Genomic DNA, 20345 nt, shown 5'->3' with positions numbered 1-20345 from the left:
TTGATACAGAGACCCAATACATCGCGACGCTTACATAATTGCCCGTCGCAACGCATGTTGATGTAATCCGAGATGAGTGATGATTGGCGCATCCGTCAAACTCTTCTTTGGGCCAGTGCTCAGTGGTATCTACTGGAAGCATGTAATCACACAGTGCAGGTCCATCTTATGTGTCATCAGTCCCGGTTAGACCATCACCAGATGCTTCACATGGTCTTATAACAACTCTGGAACACTGCAGTATTGTTTTAGTTCCTTCTGGCAACTCATAGACTTATGGGGAGTAATACAAGTGTTTTAGGGGTACCAAGAGGGGAAGATCTGCTCTCCAGGGCAAGATACAGGCCATATTCCTGTCTTGGGTTAACACTTCAGCTTGTACAGGGGCATGCCCTGGCTGCCTGTACCAAACCCTTTGACCCGATGTCTGTGGCTGTACGACTATATCAGGCACCAAAGGGGGTGTCCTGATCTGCCACAGAGACATGATAGGGGTCCCCTTAGCAATGAAGACTGGAGTGTTAACCATTATTTCAGAAGGCCATGTACCTATTACCAGAGGGGCTACCGAACCCTCCACCTCCAATAATCTCCCCCAAGGTGCAAGTAGGCCGCACCATCGTGGTCCTACCTGCACCTTCCAGGGCCATTTTATTTTATTGGTACCTGGTTTTAGGTCCTCAGGGGCAGGGAGCAGAAGATTGTTCTCACGGCCAATCTGAGGTCTCACCTCATTATCGGTGCCCGTAATTTGGATCCTAAGTGGGGAGGCCCATGTTGTTTGTAACATTTTCAAGGCACTGGGTCTGCCATCTCTAGGTCTTTCATTCAGGTCCCACAGGGTCTCATGGAGTCTCTTTGTCCACCCCTGCAGGGACTGAGAGTCTGTCTTCAGGGCAGCCTTGAGAATACCATTGTAACATTCGATAAGGCCTGCCCCCGTTGGATTATATGGCAGGTGGAATCGCCACTCAATATTATTTTCTTCTGCCCAGCATTGTATCACTGCACCCGTGAAATGACTTCCTTGGTCGCTCTCAATGACTTGCGGTGTCCGTAGGCAGCCATCAACCTTGTGAGTGCCTCTATAGTTTATGCCTGGTTGGCTTTTGGTACTGGATAGGCCTGCATTAGCCCACTTGCGGTGTCGACACAGGTTAGGGCATATCTCACCCCCTCAGACCAAGGGAGGGGCCCAATATAATCAACCTGCCACCTCTGTAGAGGATTGTGTCCTCTAGCAAGATGGGCTGTAGTTTCAGGCAATGACCTCGGTCTTATCTTAGAGCAGGCATCACAGTCTCAGCATGCTTGAGCGATGTCCGATAGTTGTACAGGCAGTCCCCACGCTTTAGCAGCTGCCCACATGGTCTTCTGCCCAGCATGCCGCAGCTTTTGATGTAGCCAGTAGGCGATATTCTCAGATGGCGAGTTCTCAACCCATCTAACTCGGGCTTCATCATTTCCTGGTGACTTTGATGGGGTTGATGACCAGAAACATGGTAGACACATACAGTTCTGTGTTTGACTGCATTCCATATGTCTAACCACATATCTTTGCCCCAGATCGGTCGGGAGTGGATAGTCCAATCCTGGGTGGCCCACTGTGCAATCCAAAGAGTGAGCCCCCGATACACAGCCCAACTATCTGTGCAAATATTCAGGATACCATCACCAGGTTCTTTGGTTATAACCATCCACACCGCCCGCAGCTCTGCCCACTGGCTGCTTTGACCATCCCCCTCTTCAAACCAGATTGTGTCTGTGGCAGGATGGTACGCTACTGCTCTCCACTTACTTGGGTTGCCCTTGCTGGACCCATCCGTGTACCAGGCATCTTCAGGAATAGGATATTTTCCTTCCTGGACGGGACTCTTCTGTGGTGGAGCAACCAAAGTTTGTTTTGGTTCATCACTATGATACGTTACTGGGCCAAGAATCTTCTGGAGCTCTTCTTTCAACGGTGAGGAAGACAGACTACTCCTCTGACTGAGATAGGCGACCCATCGTGCCACCGTCTGCGCCTGGGCCACCCTCATCTTAGGAAGGTGGGTCAGATCTCTTACCCACCCCTGGATTGGCAATGTAGTCTTGACTATAACTTTGTCCGTTTGGGTTATTGGCTCTACCGCTTGTAATGCGGAATAGGCAGCCAATAACTGTTTTTCAATCATACTATATCTTTTTTCTGCTCCATGCCACACCTGAGACAAAAATCCAATGAGGGTCTGAACAGAACTCTGACGTTGCCACAGGCCCCAGCCAAAGCCATCTTGAGTTACGTGAACATCTAGCTCAGCTGGGAGGGTAGAATCAAATATACCCAGTGCCTGGGCTTGTTTAACCGCCTGTTTCGCCTGTTGGAAAGCATCCTGTTCTGTTCTCCCCCCGTCCCATAATTGGCCCTTTTTGGTAAGTCTATATAAAGGTCTCAGCAGCTGCGCCAAATGAGGTATAAAGGAACACCAATATCCCAATATACCCAGGAATTCCTGCAGCTGCTTTGGTGTTGTAGGGACTGGAAATGCCTGAACCTTATCTATGACGGCATCAGGTAATACTTTGGTCTTTCCTGACCAGACTACCCCTAGAAATTTTACGGACAGTCCTGGACCTTGAACTTTTTGAGGATTGATAGCCCATCCTCTATCACTTAGGTAGGCAGTTAATGAATCTGCTGCCTCCCCTACTGCTTCCAGTGAGTCGGATGTTAACAGGAGGTCATAAATATAGTGGTATAGATTCACATTGTTTGGTTTTCTCCAATCAGCCAGGTCACGTGCCACCAAATTATGACAGTATGTTGGTGAGTGCACGTACCCCTGTGGCAAGACCTGAAAGGTCCACTGCCTGCCTCCCCATGTAAATGCAAATTGATCTTGTGATTCTTTAGCAATAGATATGCTAAAAAACGCATTCGCTAAATCTAGGACACAATGGTAGCTTTTAATTTCCCTACTAAGAGTGTCCATTAAGGAGGCAATATTGGATACGGCCGCATGGATGGGCGGCATAACCTTATTTAGTTCCCTATAATCCACCGTCATTCTCCATGTTCCATCCGACTTCCGTACTGGCCATATGGGGGAATTATATGGGCTGTGTGCAGGTCTTTTAATACCTACTTTCTCTAATTCCTGCACTGTCTTTGATATTTCTTCTTGCCCACCCGGGAGTCTGTACTGTCTAACATTAGTAATCCAGCGTGGTTTTGGCAAACAAATGGGCTCATGTTTTGCATGGCCCCTCAATATTATCTGTATTGCCCGGATACTAATGTACCTCTGCCGTAGTCTGAACTCTCCCACAGTTGTCTGGAGAGCCAGACCCCATAGAATGTCTATGCCCAAGATATATTCTGGAATTGGGGCAATCGACACCTTATACTCCCGGGGCGGGAGACGCCCAACCCCCAATTTCAACCACGTCTGGATGACTGGAATAGCTGGAATACCCAAACCCACCAATCATCACTCTATTACCCTTAAATTTTGTTGGGTCTCCATATATAATTGATGTTTCTGCGCCGGTATCCACTAGAGCCATCGCCTTCTGCACATTTGTCCTGGACCAGAATATTGTTAGTTCTACATAGGGCCTCCGGTCACATCTGGAGGCCCTATGGGGACCAGAGTTTTCCGTTAATCCATGAATTTTGCCAGATCTAAATCTTTTGCCACAGGTGACTCAGGCACTGTAGCCCGTGACACCTGCGGATGTTTTTTTCTTCTGTTTGGTATTATAAAGTCAGCCAAATTCCAGGTTGTTGGTGGTGTTTTTTGTATAATTCGTACTCCCGATTTTCTGGGAGCACTCTGAAATTTCTGATCATTTCTAAGCTGTTTCCACAGCTGCAACAAAACATGGTTGGGTTGCCCATCAATTTTGGTAAATGCAACCCCAGCCCGTATGAGATCATTAAACATAGTCCTCCGGGACACCTGTACAGGGCCTGATCGGGGTATCCGTGGAGCAGGCTTTTTAGTTTTAATAGGGAAGGCCTCAGCATCTTCCACTATACGAACATTGCGCCTGGTTCTTACGCGCTCCGTCTCCCCTAAGTCTGCCACTAACTGGGCTGCCTGCTGTACAATGGCTTCTGATGCCACCAATGGATTTAATATGGAAACCAACATCCCATATAGGTGGGAGGGGGCCTGCTGTAGTATCAGATCTCTCATGCCCGCTGTAAATTTTTCCGTATCGGGGCTTTCAAAAGTGTCTGCATACAGAGCCTCCCTCATACCTAGTTCTCTGATGTAGGTCTGGAGGTCCTCCATAGAGGACCACAAACCAGTATTAAGAGGGATATCGGTTTTGTTGGGCCATGTTAAGCGGCATGCAGCCATCAACCAATCTATAATAGAATGGTTTTCCTCATTATAGTGGACGGCTGCATATAATCTTTGTCTTAAGGCCGGGTTTATTGTTATAGATGCTAATTTTGACATTTCTGTTCCATTTACTAAAACACTTTCAGCTCCTGCATCCCATAACCTTAGGAGCCATGATGGTATGCTTTCCCTTGGTTTCTGATGGAATCGTTGTACTAGGTCCATCAACTCATTAGCTGTATACGGACGAGCGGTTACATGGAGGCAGGTTTCTGCAGGGGGCCATTGGTCAGGAGGCACCCCTGCTGGTCTATCCTGTACCTTTTTTGTTTTTTGAGTTATGATAGGCCGAATCTCAAATGGGTCCATCATAGATGGAGTTTCGAGATCTGCCTTAGAGATCTTTTTTCCTGTCGTATCAGAGTCTTCTTCCTCTGATTTTTGGGTGTCTTCTACCGATGTATTCCGTATTTGTCTCGTGGGGATATTTAGGCCAGGCTTTTTGGTTGTTAATGTACCCAGCTGTTGCTCCAGTTTCTCAATACGGTCTCATAATAACTGATTTTCAGTCTCCATATTAACATTTGCAGTATCTAATTTGAGTATGGCCATTACTAATGGCCAGGCTACTGCAGAGGTGGCTAACTGCCGCTCCTTGGTAACAAGTATGTCTTTATCTAATCCTAGAAAGTAGTTGGTCAAATAAGATGGGGAGGGAGAGGCAGTTCCTGGAACCCGCATGGGTCCCCATTTCTCAATAATGGACGCCAACCCATAGTAGAGTGACCCCATGAACCCTGGAATTAGACCAGGGATTGTCTGTTCTAGGGGGGTAACGTTCTCCCCCTTGGCCCATTTAAACATATTCCAAATGAAGGACATTATGGATTTAGTATTGCTAGAGCTGCCTGGCTCGCCAAGTGTAAGGTAAATAACTCCCAATGATGGTACTCCACAAGGAGATAGTATAGAGGATGGTATATTTTAAGTAGTTCTATATAAACAGTATAATATAAACAGTATACAGATAATACAAAAGAGAAGATGGCTCACCTTTATGATGACAAGGCTCACAGGGGACTCCACGTGGGAGGAATCTCCAAGAAGAGATCCTTCTCTAGTGGTGGTCAGCCCTTAAATGGGGTTTGGGAGAGGTGGAGCCAGGCTCCACCCCTTCCACTCACACAGATATATCACTTTCACCTGTGGCCCCATGGCTGACTCGGTACCCACCTCAGGTGGCCAGTGAGTGGTTCAGGCCGTGATTCAGCAGTTCCCATACAGGCACTTGTTTCATTTTGCAGCTGATGAAGTTAACATTCCTTAGAAGTCTGTCTGTATATCAGATTGACAGGGCTTGGGTTAATTTTGGAATATTTTGAATTCAGTGAATAAACAGAGGAATAAAAATAAAAAGGCATGTAATTGTTGCTTTATTACTACTATTCAGCCTGTTATGGGATGGTGAGAAAGAACTGGGGATAATTGTGATTTAACCATACACATTATGTGATAGTTGAACAAGACATTTATTTTAGAATAAAAAATGCTCTTAAATCAAAGTCTAGCAAATGCCTTTGATTTATGCTTTGTAATTAGTTTTGCTGCTCCTTACTACTTGGTGTTAAAAAATTATGAGTATCATCTACAATCTGAAGGATTTTTTTAAATTATGCTGCTTATTTAGATGTCAGTGTGGGAAAGTAATAGTTCTGGGAACATTTTTCCTCAGCAGCTACTACTGGTTTGCTTTAGCAGCAATGTGACCTTTGCTATTAGCTGTCTTTTTTACTTTGATTTTAACATTTTTGTCCATATGTGAGCTAATTCTTTTAACAGGTGGTAGCTGCGTGAAGCCTTTTCACAGTTATAAAATGCAAATGAAGAAGTAATAATTCTGCATTATTATAAACAATACTGACAGTGTTTATAAAGCTAATGTTATATACTTTCACTGCAATAGTGAGAACAGTAAAGTGATTTATTGTTGACTATTGTAGAATTTTAATTATGAAAATGTGTAAAGTTACTTTTGTTTATCCTTTGAAGTAATTTCCTCTAATTGTATGACTGTAATTCAAATGTTAAATTTTGAGTGAAAATTACTTTCTTATAGGAATGTGAATCTGAAAACTATTCTGAATAATTACTGTAGACTGAAATTGAAGAACAAATAAACTTTTTCTAGATAGGCAAATTTATTTTGGGCAATATAAGAATATTTCCATTCTTTCTTTCATGGTTATCTACCTATCTTTATAAATAATTTCTTACATTAAAGAACGTTTTCGAGGCAAGTTGTGATATTAGGCCAAAATACCCTTTTTGTTCAAAAGAAATCCAGATTCTACTCATACCTCTGGGGACTTCCTGAAGTTGTTATTTAAAAAAAACAAACAAACTTAAAATGGAGATCTTTTTCTTTAGCTGATGAACACTGCATTGCTTCTGAATGATAATCTTTATTTTCACTTCTGAAAGACCAGCCTGTAAGAAAAATAGTCATAGGGACTACCAGGAGCAGCCAATTTTCTTGAATGTCCAGTTTGATGCATTAACCTGACTATAAATGGCATTCATGATAAGCTATTTAAATTGATGTAGACAAATGTATATATGGATTTTATTTTCTGCAACAAATTTACATCTTCAGATTTGCTCTTGGAATTGCTGTTTATATTTAATCTGCTTGCTGAGATAGAGGCTTTGAAAATTTGTAGATTTCCTGGAGTTACTTAGGTCACTGCAAAAATAATGCCTCCTATTTTTTTTCTATGAAAACTACCACAGATACGAAAACACAAAACAGTGTTTGATAGAGCATATTCTTAGCTACAAAACACTGTTTTTCAACTTAGTCACCATTTTTAGCTGTGTATTTTCACTAGTGAGGAACAAGAGCTTGCATGCTGTGCTCATAAAAATCTGTACCAGCAGAGGTGACCCATTGTTGCTTCCATCACTGCTGATACACACTGCTCACCTCTTCTATGTTTTCATAAAATCATAGAATCACAAGGTTGGAAACAACCTATAAGATCATCTAGTCCAACTGTCTTCTCACTATCACTGCTACCACAGGCTACTAAACCATACCTCGCAGCTCCTCATCCTGTTATCTCTTGAACACTTCCAGGGACGGTGACTCCATGACCTCCCTGGGCAGGCATGCCAGTGCCTCACCACTCTCTGAGAGAAAAAGTATTTCCTCATGTCCAACCTAAACCTCCTCTGATACAACTTGCGGCCATTTCCCTGGGTCCTGTCCATTGCCTGGAAGAAGAGGCTGAAACCCCTCTTTACCCCAACCTCCCTTCAGGAAGTTGTAGAATAAAATGAGGTCTCCCCTGAGCCTCCTCTTCTCCAGACTAAACAATCCCAGCTCCCTCAGCTGCTCCTCATAAGACTTGTGCTCCAGACCCCTCACCAGTTTCGTTGCCCTTCTCTGAACACACCCCAGGGCCTCAGCATCTTTCCTGTAGTGAGGGGCCCAAAACTGAACACACCGCACCAGAGCTGAGTACAGGGGGATGATCACCTCCCTGCTCCTGCTGGCTACACTATTTCTAATGCAGGCCAGGATGCTGCTGGCCCTCTTGGCCACCCGGGCACACTGCCGGCTCATGTTCAGCTCAGCATCAACCAACACCCCCAGGTCTCTTTCTTCTTCACTGTCATCTAGCCACTCATCCCCAAGCCCATAACGCTGCTTAGGGTTATTGCGGCCAAAGTGCAGGACCTGACACTTGGCCTTGTTGAACCTCATCCCATTCATCTCAGCCCAGTGATCCAACTTATCTAGATCCCTCTGGAGGGCCTCCCTACCCTCAGGCAGATCCACACCACCTCCCAACTTGGTGTCACCTGCAAACTTACTGAGGGTGCACTCAATCCCCTCATCTAGGTTGTCAGTAGAGATATTAAACGAGATGGGTCCCCGTACCAACCCCTGGGGGACACCACTCATAACGGGTCACCAGCTGGACTTAATTCCATTAACCGCTGCCCATTGGGCACAGCCCTCTAGCCAGTTCCTTATCCAAAGAAGTGTATACCTGTCCAGACCATGGGGCAGCCAGTTTCCCCAGAAGAAGCCTGTGAGAGACCACGTCAAAGGCTTTGAATGTTACTAGTTACTGATGGTTATTAGTTGGTCTCTGTAGATATTCAGCAAACACTGATGAAGGTCAGTGAGTGCCCTGTTTTCTACATGTGCTACACACCTTTGCTTCATGCACACTTTGGTGCCAGGCACCATTTTGTCAGACTGCCGCTCTGCTACTATTGGTTGCATAGCAATGAAATGTAACATAATGTCAGTGGGAATGTTCAACCACTGTTGCCATACAACCAACCTCTTAGTTCATCAAATAGCAAAATAAATAGGAGGCTTTTGGAGCAACCCTTGTATGAAGAATTATGCCTGTTTTCCAATCAAGATAAACTACAGAAGTGAAATAGCTGCTGTGTGTACTCTTTACATGGGACTTCTGGGACTTCTGTTTATGTTTGGGTTTTTCTGATGTTTCTGTGGGTATTGGGTTTTTATTTATTTGTTTATTCTGATCTAGTATTTGATATCATGCTTAATGTTAATAAGCGTGAAAGTAAATGAAAGTAAAATTCTTTCTTTCAGTGTTTCTACCAGTTCTCGGATTATGTCTTTGCTGTCACAGCTGGAGAAGATCAATTTAGATTCTGTATTGGGAGAAGCAGATAATGCCAGATATGTTACTGCGAAGATCCTTCGTTTGGTCCAGAGTCAGGGTAAACAACTGAGTTTTTTCTTTTTAATAGTTTTCCTTTTGAGCCTTCCTCCTTCTGTTTTTTTTTCTGCTGGAATTTTAATTTTTACTTCTACTTGCTGAGCTTTATTATCTGTTTGTTTCTCTAATGAATTGTTGAAGGCACCTGTCTAAGAACAATTTTAAATGTTATCTGGTACTGTCTCAGTTACACTAAATGCATTCTGTGTTGTCAGTACAACATATGTATAAATTATTAAAATAAACCCAAGCATAACATACGTATGCAGTTATTTAAGTAATAAGTGTAAGGACACCTAATGTGATGCTGTCATATTTGATACATTGTAAAATGTGTAACTGCTCCAGATAAATTAGTAAAGTATAGAATCGTTAAAGTTGGAGAAGGACATCAGAGGTCATCTAGTGAAATTGTGTATCACCAGCACACCCACTAGCCATGTTCTGAAGTGCAATGTCTGCGTATTCCTTAACAGCTCCAAGGATAATTCGGTGAATTCACCACATCTCTGAACAGACTGTTTCAATACCTCACCACTCTTTTTGAGAAGAAATTTTTCCTACTATCCAACCTGAACTTCTCCTAGTGTAACTTAAATCCATTACCTTTTGTCTTGCTACTGTTTACTTGGGAGAAGAGACTGACCACCTCCTTTCAGCCTCTTTTCAGGTCATTGTAGAGGGCAGTGAGATTTCCCCTGTGCCTCCTTTTCTCCATATTGAACAATCCTTGTTCCCTCAGCCACTTCCTGTAAGACTTCTGCTCCAGACCCTTTTTGGCTTCATTGCTCTTCTCTGGACAAGCACCAGGGCCTTGATGTTGTGTAGAACAAAATTGATACGTGGAAGAATATCTTCATATGAAGAATAAGCTATTTACTGTTTAAATGGTCAATTTTTAGTTTTAATGCTGTTCAGAAATCATGTGTTACCACAGTAGACCAATATACAGAAGTTGCTTCAAAAGTAATTCAAAAGTAATTCCTCCTATTTATTTCTGTGGAAACTATAGCAGATGACTATATAACTAGATACCTATAGCAAGTGTCAGTTGGTGTTGTTTTTTCCACATGGAGAAGTTCAGTGCCTCATGTTTGCTTCATACATGCTTCCATGTCAGACACGGTTTTGTTAGACTGCTTCTCCCCTGCCATCTGTCACAGAGCAACAATATATAACAGAATATTGATGTGAAGGTTCGGCCTCTACTGCCAAACCATCAACATCTACTTCTGATGTCATGGGTCACATAATGAGTAGGCAACATTACTTTTAGAGCACCCATCATACATGATTCTATGAATTGAACTCATAAATTGAGTTACAGCTGCTTTTGCTCTGCTTTTTACCCTGTCTTTCAAATGTTGTTCACTGCTAGCCCTTTTCAGACTATCTTAGAATTTATGTTCAATCTGAAGACAATAATGTCTAATAGTATAATAATAACTACTACAGTAGCTAATGCATTAAAATGAAAGCAGCCTCTTTCTCACTAACAGAAAAAACCAGGAAGGAGATGACTTCTAAGGGTTCCAGAGCAATAGAAGTTATCCTGTCAACCCTAGAGGTAAAACCTTCTCATCTATGTGCTTACTTGGATGTGGCAAGTTTTCATACTGTCCATGAGTTTGTATTATATAGTTACCCTTCTTTATCTGTAAAGCTTGATTTGTTCAAAGAGCTGTAATGATTAGGTAGGGTCTTGAAGCACTTTACTTAATTATTTCAATACACAATATGTATGATAACATTAATTATTATTTTTAATTATTTATCTCCCCTTTTTTTTCCAAATATTCCCATTAATATGTTATACTAAAAAGTAGATTTTAATTTTAGTTAACTCAGGTGGCATGGTTAGATGGTTAAGTTCTGTTTGATTTTTGTGGTGGAAATTTTCTTTGAGCTTTAAATATATAAGACAATACTGGATTTCTAAATTAAGCAACAAAATATCTCTAATTTTTATTGCAGAATACAAGAGATCCTCAAACTATTCTAAATATATTGAGTATTCTCATTGAATTAGTCTCCGTTGGTAAGTGTTTACTGACAAATAGTGATACTCATGTTCTTCTGAATTGCTTATTTTTTTATTGATTTTCCTCTGAAGTTTACTAAGGCTTATATGCATTCTGTGCTTTGGGACAATCAAAACAATGTGAAGACTGAAGTGACTTTTCAAAGAATCTTTCAAACATAAATTATTTTGCAGTAAGACAAGCATGCTTTTATTGTTGTGCAATCGCATTTGAAGAAAACATTGCTACAAGCATTACTATTTAAAGCCTTTCTTTCTAATAAATGTAGTTTAGTTATTTAAATACTCTTTCACTATGACACTCTCAAATGAGTTTTGATTACTAGATGGTGGTAAGAGAGCAAGCATCTTGGTCACCAAAGGAGGGACACAGATCTTGTTGCAGCTGCTTTTGAATGCAAGCAAGGAACCTTCACCAAATGAAGAATTAATGGTGCTTCTTCATACCCTTCTTGCAAAAATTGGTCCAAGAGGTAATAATATATATAAGTAAATGCATGGTCTTGTAGTTGAAACCTAATAAAAAGTTTTCCCTTTTTTATTGTCTAAGCATCCACTTACTCAGAAGTGGTAGTGGAGAAAAAGCAGGACTAGATTAGGGGGGAGGGAAAATTTCTAAAATTTGATATGCATACAGAGTTAACTTATCACTTGGAAGAATTCACAGTTTATTTAACTTTCATATTTCAATGATAATTTCAAAACTAATGTGATCTTTTATTTATTTTTATGTCAGACAAGAAGATTGGCATGAAAGCAAGAATTAATGGTGCCCTGAACATATCATTGAATTTAGTGAAGCAGAATTTGCAGAACCATAGGTTAATATTGCCATGTCTTCAAGTATTAAGAGTTTATTCAAATAACTGTAAGTATTGCAGTTCATTCTTTTCTTTCCCACATGATTGCATTTTTTGTGTTTAAAATACAGTGTTTAAATACTTGTTTAATGTTAAATGTCTAGTCACTGTGGCTACTCAAGAATTCTATTTTTATATTGTTAGATTGCTTAAAAGACTAGTAAAATCTGTGAAGCGTATGTACTCTTCTTGCCTAAATCTGTTTGGGTTTTTTTGTTTGTTTGTCTTTGTTTTGTTTTTTTTGTTCAGGATATGGCCAGAGTTGTTTAACTAATATAATGAATTATACACAACTAGGGGGCACCTCTTTTACATAAATCTACCCTATGATCTAAACCAGGAATGCTGACACTGCACTTGCAAAAGCACTTTTATACATGCTTATGAGTTTTTGCTTATTACTGTATTTTTATTTTTGAGGTGAAATACTTTTAAATGGGAGATATTAAAAGAGCTATTCACATAGCTTAACTAAAAGCTTACTGTAGCCTGAACATGGGATTCTCTATTTCAGATTCTGCTTAGGTCAGTTCTGTCTTTCTGTATTTCCCACTCTTTTCAAACAGAAAAAATAGTTGTTTATTTCAGTTTGATGGGTAGCATTTCTTAAAGTTTCTTTCTGTTTGCTACTAGAATAGTAGTGCTAATTTTCATTAACTTACGGTATTGTAATATTGCTGCTAATGATGATGACTTTGCAGCTTGGGTTCAGGTATTGAATTATACTAATGCAGCATTTATTATGTTGAAGTTCACTCTGCTTACTTGCTGTCTTCCTGTTTTGCTAGGACCATGTCTTACTGAGCTGAGTTGGCAGTTGAATTCCTGTGCTTGTATAAGCTATGCAGTGTGCATTCCTTGAACAATACTAACACTATTTCTCTTAATTAGTGCCTTTCTCACTGTATTGTCATTTTTCATTTTCTGAAAATCTGCATGCATAAAATCTGGTTCAGGAAAGGTTGAACTGGGCAGTATTTATATAATACTGCAGATGCTTGACTTCCGTATACTGGTGGATAAATATGTCTAACCTGGTGCTGAAGGATAATGTCAAATCATAGCGCCTGATTATATCAAAATTTTAGATACCACGCTTTCTCAATAAGATGTGAGCTTTATGGAAAAAAATCATTTTAATGATTTGTCGTAGTAACAAAGGAATTGAAAGCATGCTATAGGAGTAGTGTTTGATTTTATCTGTAAAGCAGTAACGTTTTGTGTGTTTTGCTTTTTTTATTATTATTTTTTCTTTTGCAAGCTTTATAAGGAATGGATTTATACAGTGATTATGTGAATAACCATATCAACTTGTCATAAATGTTATATATTTCAGAATGTACCTGCCTGGATTTTAGTTTGAGCGTTACTGATTTTCTTTGCCCTTTCTTGTTATAATGTATTAAAACGTCTTTAATTTTAAACTCTTCCAGCTGTAAATGCAGTGTCCTTAGGAAAGAATGGAGTAGTAGAACTTATGTTTAAGATCATTGGACCTTTTAGTAAAAAGAATACTAGCCTTATGAAGTAAGTAATATCTCTTTATATAGTATTTGAAGCAAAATTTGCGTATGTTTCAATTTTTTTTCAATGAATAGGGATGGTAGAGCTGTCAATTGTAACTTACATTTGTAAGTTAAACAAATACGGGAAGAGAATTACAAATCTGACTGCTTTACCTAGTGGAGTAACACAGAATATTTTAACACCTGGTTACAATCCATGTAGAAGAGTACAAATGTTATTTTTTACCTCCAGTATTCCTGCAAGCAAGCTGTACACATGCTACTCACTATCCCCATATAAGGATTAACTGATCAGGACAATCTCATCAGTTTTTTGTCTGTTGAATAGGCTCCCAAATATTCTTTGTGATTTTAGAGCGATGCTAGTGTAAGAGAATTTTCTTTGTTTCCTTCATCAAAGCAATTAGAAAACACTAACAATTTCTGACTATCTAAATGTAATGTAAAAACAGATTTCTTTTGGTACATTAAAATTTGACAGTAGGTATTTTATTCTAAACTTTCCTTTTTTGTGTGGATGGTATTTTTTTTTGCAAGAAAGTGTGAGCGCAGAGAGGTTAGGTAAAAAAGTATAAGTGCATCTTTCTGAAAATAGCCTTTTTGTTATGTACTGCTAATGTTTCTAAATGCATACGTGTGAGAAACTAAATTTTTTGTCTGCTTAATAAAATAATGATTTCATGTTGTTCATATTTAACTATGTTATGTTATCTAAAACAGATGATACTTGTGGTCAGTATGTTTAAAAAAAAACAAACAAGCACTGCCCCTTTAAGCCCCAGCTATAATTAAACACATGAACTTACTATTCCATGATGTGAGTAATCTTGATATCCTTGTTTATGGCCTGAGATCAGATGTGTGAAGTCTATCCTTACAAAGAGGCTAAAAATAAGTATGTTAGTTTTCTGGTTGTACATCTTGAGTTAGCTGAGACAAGACGTTTATGTACAAAAAAAACTTGTCTGATTTTGTATTATAGTACGGATTGATGAGCATTACTCCCCTATATTTATAAACTTCCCATTTTGACCAGTGGATTTCTAAAATAGTGTCTTTTATTTTACAGAAATACTTGCTCTTCTACTAAGACAAAAACATGGCTGTTAGAAATACCCATTGAATATAGTTCATAAACATTATATTACCATTTAATACTGTTTCTTGCAGTGAGAGTTTATGTAGCATTGATGCTTTAAAATTTCAGCATCAAATTTCAGATTATAAAAGAGATGCTTCATATTTTAATAAGAACAAATTCTTAGGGCCTAGTCTGTGATATAATGCAACCAGGAAAACATTTAGGGTAGATGCTAAAGAAATGTTAGCTGTACTTTTTTTAATAGCTTTACAGTGTTACAGATGAAGTTCACTAGTTGTTTGTTGTTTGACTATTCTTGTTATGTTGACAGGGTTGCTTTAGACACACTTGCTGCATTGCTAAAATCAAGTAAGTTTTTGACTACAAGAAACTGTTTGTCTAGTTGAGATATATATGTGTGTATATAAACATATAGATTTGTATTTATATAGAAAGAAGAATAGAACTAGTACTAAGTCTGTGGCCAAAACAAAATAATGGATGTTTACAAATAAATTTACAGTTCTGTCTGCCATCTCTGTTACTTCAGTTGTTCTGTGATATTTATTAGTTTGTTTGTTCAGTTCTGCAGTAGAAAGGTTGCATGGCTTCTGCAGAATTAGTCTAGATCCAAGTTGGAGAAATAACCTTTTATATTCATTCACCTCAGCTATTCAGACATGATATCCGTAGCTTATCTCGTATGCATCTTCTTCATACAATTACCTGAAAATATTGGACATCAAGGGAAAATAGAGAGTTTATTTGGGTGCCCATCTGATGAGCAGGATGTTAAAGACAGGGCTGTTGGTCATGCCCATGAAGTGCTACCAAGGGCAACAAAATAAGGACTTATTCTCAGACGTAGGCTGTGTCAGCTGATGGCAGTGTATAACTGAGAAATGCCGTAGCTGTTGATTTTGCACTGAGATTATAAATGACAAAGCATTAAAAACACATTCTCTCCATACAGTTGCATAAAAGCTACAGCATTCCTAGTAGTTCTAGTAGAGTTTGGTAAGAGCTGAGGCATGTTTATATTTTCAGAAAACTATTTCAGACATACGAGAGTAAAAGTCTGTGCTGCTTATTATACCGTGCTGAGTTCTCTCAGATTTGATTATTGACACTTTGGTGCTACTAATTTTCGTATTAACTGATATGGGGGTTTCTCCCTGGGAAACCTAGGGAGGGAAATATTTATGAATTATTACTGGCATTCTGTTCTGTGAACTTCCAATCAAATTTTAGTGTTGAGTAAAGAAAGAAAATGTTGAAAAGGTGTGTATTTGAAATAGGAAGTCTTGTGCATTTATTTGAGATGTGTCTTACTTAATCATGGGGGATCTTGACATTGTAACTTCCTACATTTCATGTAAGTCTTTTCATAAAAACATTAATTACTGGTGTGTAGAGTGTATCTGGCAAACTGATTACCCAATTCATATGTAGTATTTGGGTTTCAAGTATTTTGTGTGAGTGTTGCTGCAATATCATATGGATTACAAGCAGCAGGAAAGTTTGTTTCAAATCCTGCGCTTAATACTGTGTTTGGATAGTGATAAACTTTTTTTTTTTATTTGCTATCTGACATTGCCTTACCTCTAAGTGTAGTCCACACTGTTCTTCTGATAAGCTGTAGACAGTATTATTCTAAAGAACTAAGTATGGAATACTGGAGTTTATTGTTTAGTCACTTTTTGTGGGAGTAGTGCTTCCTATGCTTGCGATTTAAAATTACTTAATTATATTGTATGTTCTAGTTATTATTTTTTTTAGTACTCATTTTTCCAAACTCATCTGTGTTCCAATTGGGATTTTAATTACAAGAAAAAAAATAGTTTTCTGAAAATCATCAGCTTTATTTCCATCTTGGAACAAGAATAACTAGGTACTAGATTCTAGATAGTATGTTTATTTTAACAAGGTAGAAATACATAATGGAAATTCTGCTAATGACTTCTCTATTAATATTATTTTTCCTATGAGATATTTTATTATTGACCTTGACACGTATAATTCCCAACTGTAAAAAGTAGTTAAATGAAAAATTCACTTCCACAGCTGATGTATGTGTGGCTCTGACAATCAGTTAAAAGTTGGGAGTAGTGACAAACAGGGAGAAAACAAGGCTTCAAAGAAGTGTCTTGAAAATCTGGAAACACGCTTGCTAGAATTTTGATGATCACATTGTTGTAATGCACCTCTAAGTATGGCTGAAGTAATACTTTCAGTAACTTGTGTAAAATATCATTTGAAAACAGATATGAAAGTAATATGGAAGACGTGACAATATTGAGGTGCTTGCTGAATTTTTAATTTATTTTCCTAACTTTTTCTTATAAAGAAGCAAATGCCAGGAGAGCAGTAGATAGAGGATATGTACACGTGCTTTTAACAATTTATGTTGATTGGCACCATCATGATAGTCGACACAGATATATGCTGATCCGGAAAGGAGTTTTGCAGTGCATTAAAAGTGTAACAAACATCAAATTGGGAAGAAAAGCATTAATTGATGCAAACGGGATGAAAATTCTTTACAACACTTCACAGGTAAGTTTCTCTTTTCTGTTTATGCTGTTGTTCTTGTTCTTTTTGTATTTTAAGAGTTAGCAACATAGTCTGACCTCAAATTTATTATAACTTTTTCTGATACTCCTGGTCACTCCAGATTGTGAGGGCAGTGGTAATTTTCTGTATTTACTTAACGCAGAAGAAAATGGTACAGGATGCAATTTATACTTACTGTTGCTCAGATATGATTATTTCTAGGAGGATGTCTTGATTTTATTTATTTTAAAAATAATCTTTAAGTCTGGGTTTTAAAAAGATGAATTTGAATTTATAGAAGTTCTTAAAAGGAGGCATATAGGTACTTTCCAGTTTTAATTTTAGCTATTAGTAATGAATTTTAGAAACTAATGAAATTTGACTACTGGTTTGAGAGATGTTCTTTTCTTGTTTTTATTATTTTTTGGTTAATAGGAGTGCCTTGCAGTAAGAACTCTTGATCCTCTTGTCAACACATCCAGCCTAATAATGAGAAAATGTTTTCCTAAAAATCGTCTTCCTTTACCAACTATTAAAAGTGCTTTTCACTTCCAACTCCCAGTTATTCCTGCCAGTGGTCCTGTGGCTCAAATGTACAACTTGCCTCCTGATGGTATGATAATTTTGTAATGTTTTTCCTTTGAAAATGTCTAACACTGCTATTTGCAAGCTGTCTTCAACTGAAGTTACTTGTGATTTTCCCTACTAAAATCTAGGCTCTGATGAGATCCTTCTCTGCTAGCAAAGGTTCTCTGGCTCTTAGTGTGGAGCAACAATTTCTAATGCTAACCTTTAACTGATGGCAATTTTGTCTGTGCATATGTGGTTATGTTTCTGGAGATAAGTAAAAAATACGAAATAAAATGTAATCAAAATATAAAATGTTCATTAAGCTCTGATGTGTAAAACATAAACTGTGTGTATTTCTCTCTGAACTTACATAGGCTCTCTTTTTAACTCATCATGTATATTCTTCTATGTGAAATGTAATACAGTGGGCATCCTATTTTGCAGAAATGCGTATATCTTAATTTCTATCTGTTATTCTGATAAACTGGATGTACAGAATTTAAATTAACACGTAACATTTGAGGTATTGATTTTAAATCGTTGTGGTTTTCCCTTCTTTTACATGATGAGAAAAGTAGAGCTGCTATCTTGGACCGCTGCAGTCTTCTAGGCATCTCTCATCTGCAGAGTTCTTGCATGGTGCCTTAAAGGAAATAGCTTCCCCCCATTGTGCATACCTCTTGTTATTTTTGGACAGTTAACATTTAGTGCATTTTCTGATAAAGGGAAACAATTCAGCATCTGAGTAAGCAAATAATGAAGTTGCTGTGGGAAAGTTGCTCCAAAATAAAGAGGTGAAGTTAGCTTTTTTTAGTACCTACTTATTCGCAGTATTTTCTGAAGCAATGTGCAATAACAACTTGAAAGAAGACTGTTGCCTCTTCAGGGTTTATGTAGGAACGACTCAAAATGCAACTATTAAGAGTTTTGCTTTCCAAGTAGAAAGAGATCTAGAACTGTTGTAAAATCCACAGAAGTTATATCTCTATTTAGGCACAGTGTTTTGGTGCATGTAATATTTCTCTTGAAGCTCTCTTTTCCGTTGCAGTAGACTTGATATTTTATTTTAAGAGCTTGAAATCTGTAAATAAGGAATTGGAAAACTTGTGGAAGTAGGATACATAGAGTTATTATCTCTTTCCTTTTTACTTTTTCTTCTTTTTTCTTAAGAAAACTTCTGTGTTGAAGAATGCTTTACATTAGTTACATTCACATACATTAAATAAGGTATTACAGAATGTTGGTGGGTATGGCTCTGAGTTTATTAAAAATATAATTTTGTATAGTCAGCAATATATTGTCTTATCAAATCAATATAATTTCTAAACCTCTGAGTTTTCTACTGTCAATTAGCAAATTTACTACATAGAAAGAAAGCACTCTTTAAAATAAAATTACCTTAAAAAAACACCAACCCACAAAATGTCTAGAAAAAGATGAAATTTACCTCTTGTAAGCAACACGTCTATGAGTATAGCCAGGTAATATTAGAGAGTTACCCTGATGCTCTTTTGTCCTGTGTAAACAACTTTGTTGTTCTTTTGCTTTCTTTAGTTTATGAGGGATGGAATCTTAGGTCCTTCTGTGTCTAGATTCTTTAGTCTCTAACTAAGGTAGAAATAGATCATTAGTGTATAAATAATTTCACATGTCTGGAAGATATTGTCTTGCTGTGTTTTTATGGGGTAAGATTTAGTTCCCAGCCTTTGTTAAGCAGCTGCAGTGACCGCTGACCTTCAGTATTTTCCTTGTTGGTGTCCAGTGATAAGGTTTAGATTTTTTTTAGTTAATATTAGACTCCTTTTTGTCTTGTCAAAATTGTGTACAGTGTGCTTTGTCCCTCACTTATCTGTTTAGTACCAACCGAAATGACTGAAAGATGCTAAAAACCTCAGATTTTTTTGGATATGCTCTTAAGTACTGGGAAAAGGCTTCAGAGTTATCCGGTTCTGCACTGAGTCATGCTGTATGTCTGCACTGTAAAATTTCTAAAGGTTGTGTACTGTTTTATGTTTGTTTGAGGAGAGGTTTTTTTGGTTTTGTTTTGATTTAAGCCAAAGATCTTTGTTCTGACTTAAATTGTATGGAGATGTCATAAATTGAGTCTGCAGAATTATCCTACAAACATTTTCTGATGTCTTTTTTTTTCCTTTTTTTTAAAAAAAAATCTAGTAGTAATTATTAATATTAGCAAGGCTTTATGGGACTTGAGGACAATTTTTTTTTTGAGCACATCTGTTGATTTAAATGCGTATTCTGCCTTACAAAACCATTTCTTGTTGTAGTGGATGATGTAGTAGATGAAAGTGATGACAACGATGATGCTGAAACAGAATCAGAAATTGAAACTGAAGATGACAAGGACCAAAATTTTAAGGTTTGTATGAGGCAAAACTAAAGGGCAAGGATCAGGCATAACAGTTTATTATTATTATTATTATTTGAATTATTTGAATGCAGCCATAGATTTACATATGAAAATAATAAGAAGGTTTTCTGGTCAATTTCTATAATTAAAATACATGCTGAAACGTAAAGTTTCCTTGAAGATGCCAACCTTTGTTGTTCAATTTGTCTCAAGATTTTCTTTTTTTTTTAAACATATTTCCTCCAC

At 38.1% G+C, this 20345-nt stretch overlaps 1 protein-coding gene across 3 annotated transcripts in view; it reads left to right on the top strand.

Annotated features, from left to right (window-relative positions):
* Positions 1–20345, top strand: part of AGTPBP1 (ATP/GTP binding carboxypeptidase 1) — a 57211-nt gene that overhangs the window by 5867 nt on the left and 30999 nt on the right. For all 3 annotated transcript variants that reach the window (XR_010622729.1, XR_010622728.1, XM_065745534.1), the window contains exons 2-11: positions 8971–9101; positions 10600–10667; positions 11075–11138; positions 11468–11614; positions 11878–12009; positions 13435–13528; positions 14940–14977; positions 16956–17164; positions 17597–17774; positions 20017–20108. Coding sequence is in view for 1 of the 3 variants with exons in the window: in XM_065745534.1 (XP_065601606.1) it covers positions 8971–9101; positions 10600–10667; positions 11075–11138; positions 11468–11614; positions 11878–12009; positions 13435–13528; positions 14940–14977; positions 16956–17164; positions 17597–17774; positions 20017–20108 (1153 nt within the window). In the remaining 2 variants the exon portion in view is untranslated. The remainder of the gene's footprint in view (positions 1–8970; positions 9102–10599; positions 10668–11074; positions 11139–11467; positions 11615–11877; positions 12010–13434; positions 13529–14939; positions 14978–16955; positions 17165–17596; positions 17775–20016; positions 20109–20345) is intronic.

This window comes from Cyrtonyx montezumae, unplaced genomic scaffold (assembly GCF_038088225.1).
Source record: "Cyrtonyx montezumae isolate F1298 unplaced genomic scaffold, pur_monq_1.0 scaffold_36, whole genome shotgun sequence".
Classification (NCBI taxonomy): Eukaryota; Metazoa; Chordata; class Aves; order Galliformes; family Odontophoridae; genus Cyrtonyx; species Cyrtonyx montezumae.
The sequence above is the reverse complement of the archived record's forward strand: the minus strand, read 5'-3'. Positions and strand labels throughout refer to the sequence as shown.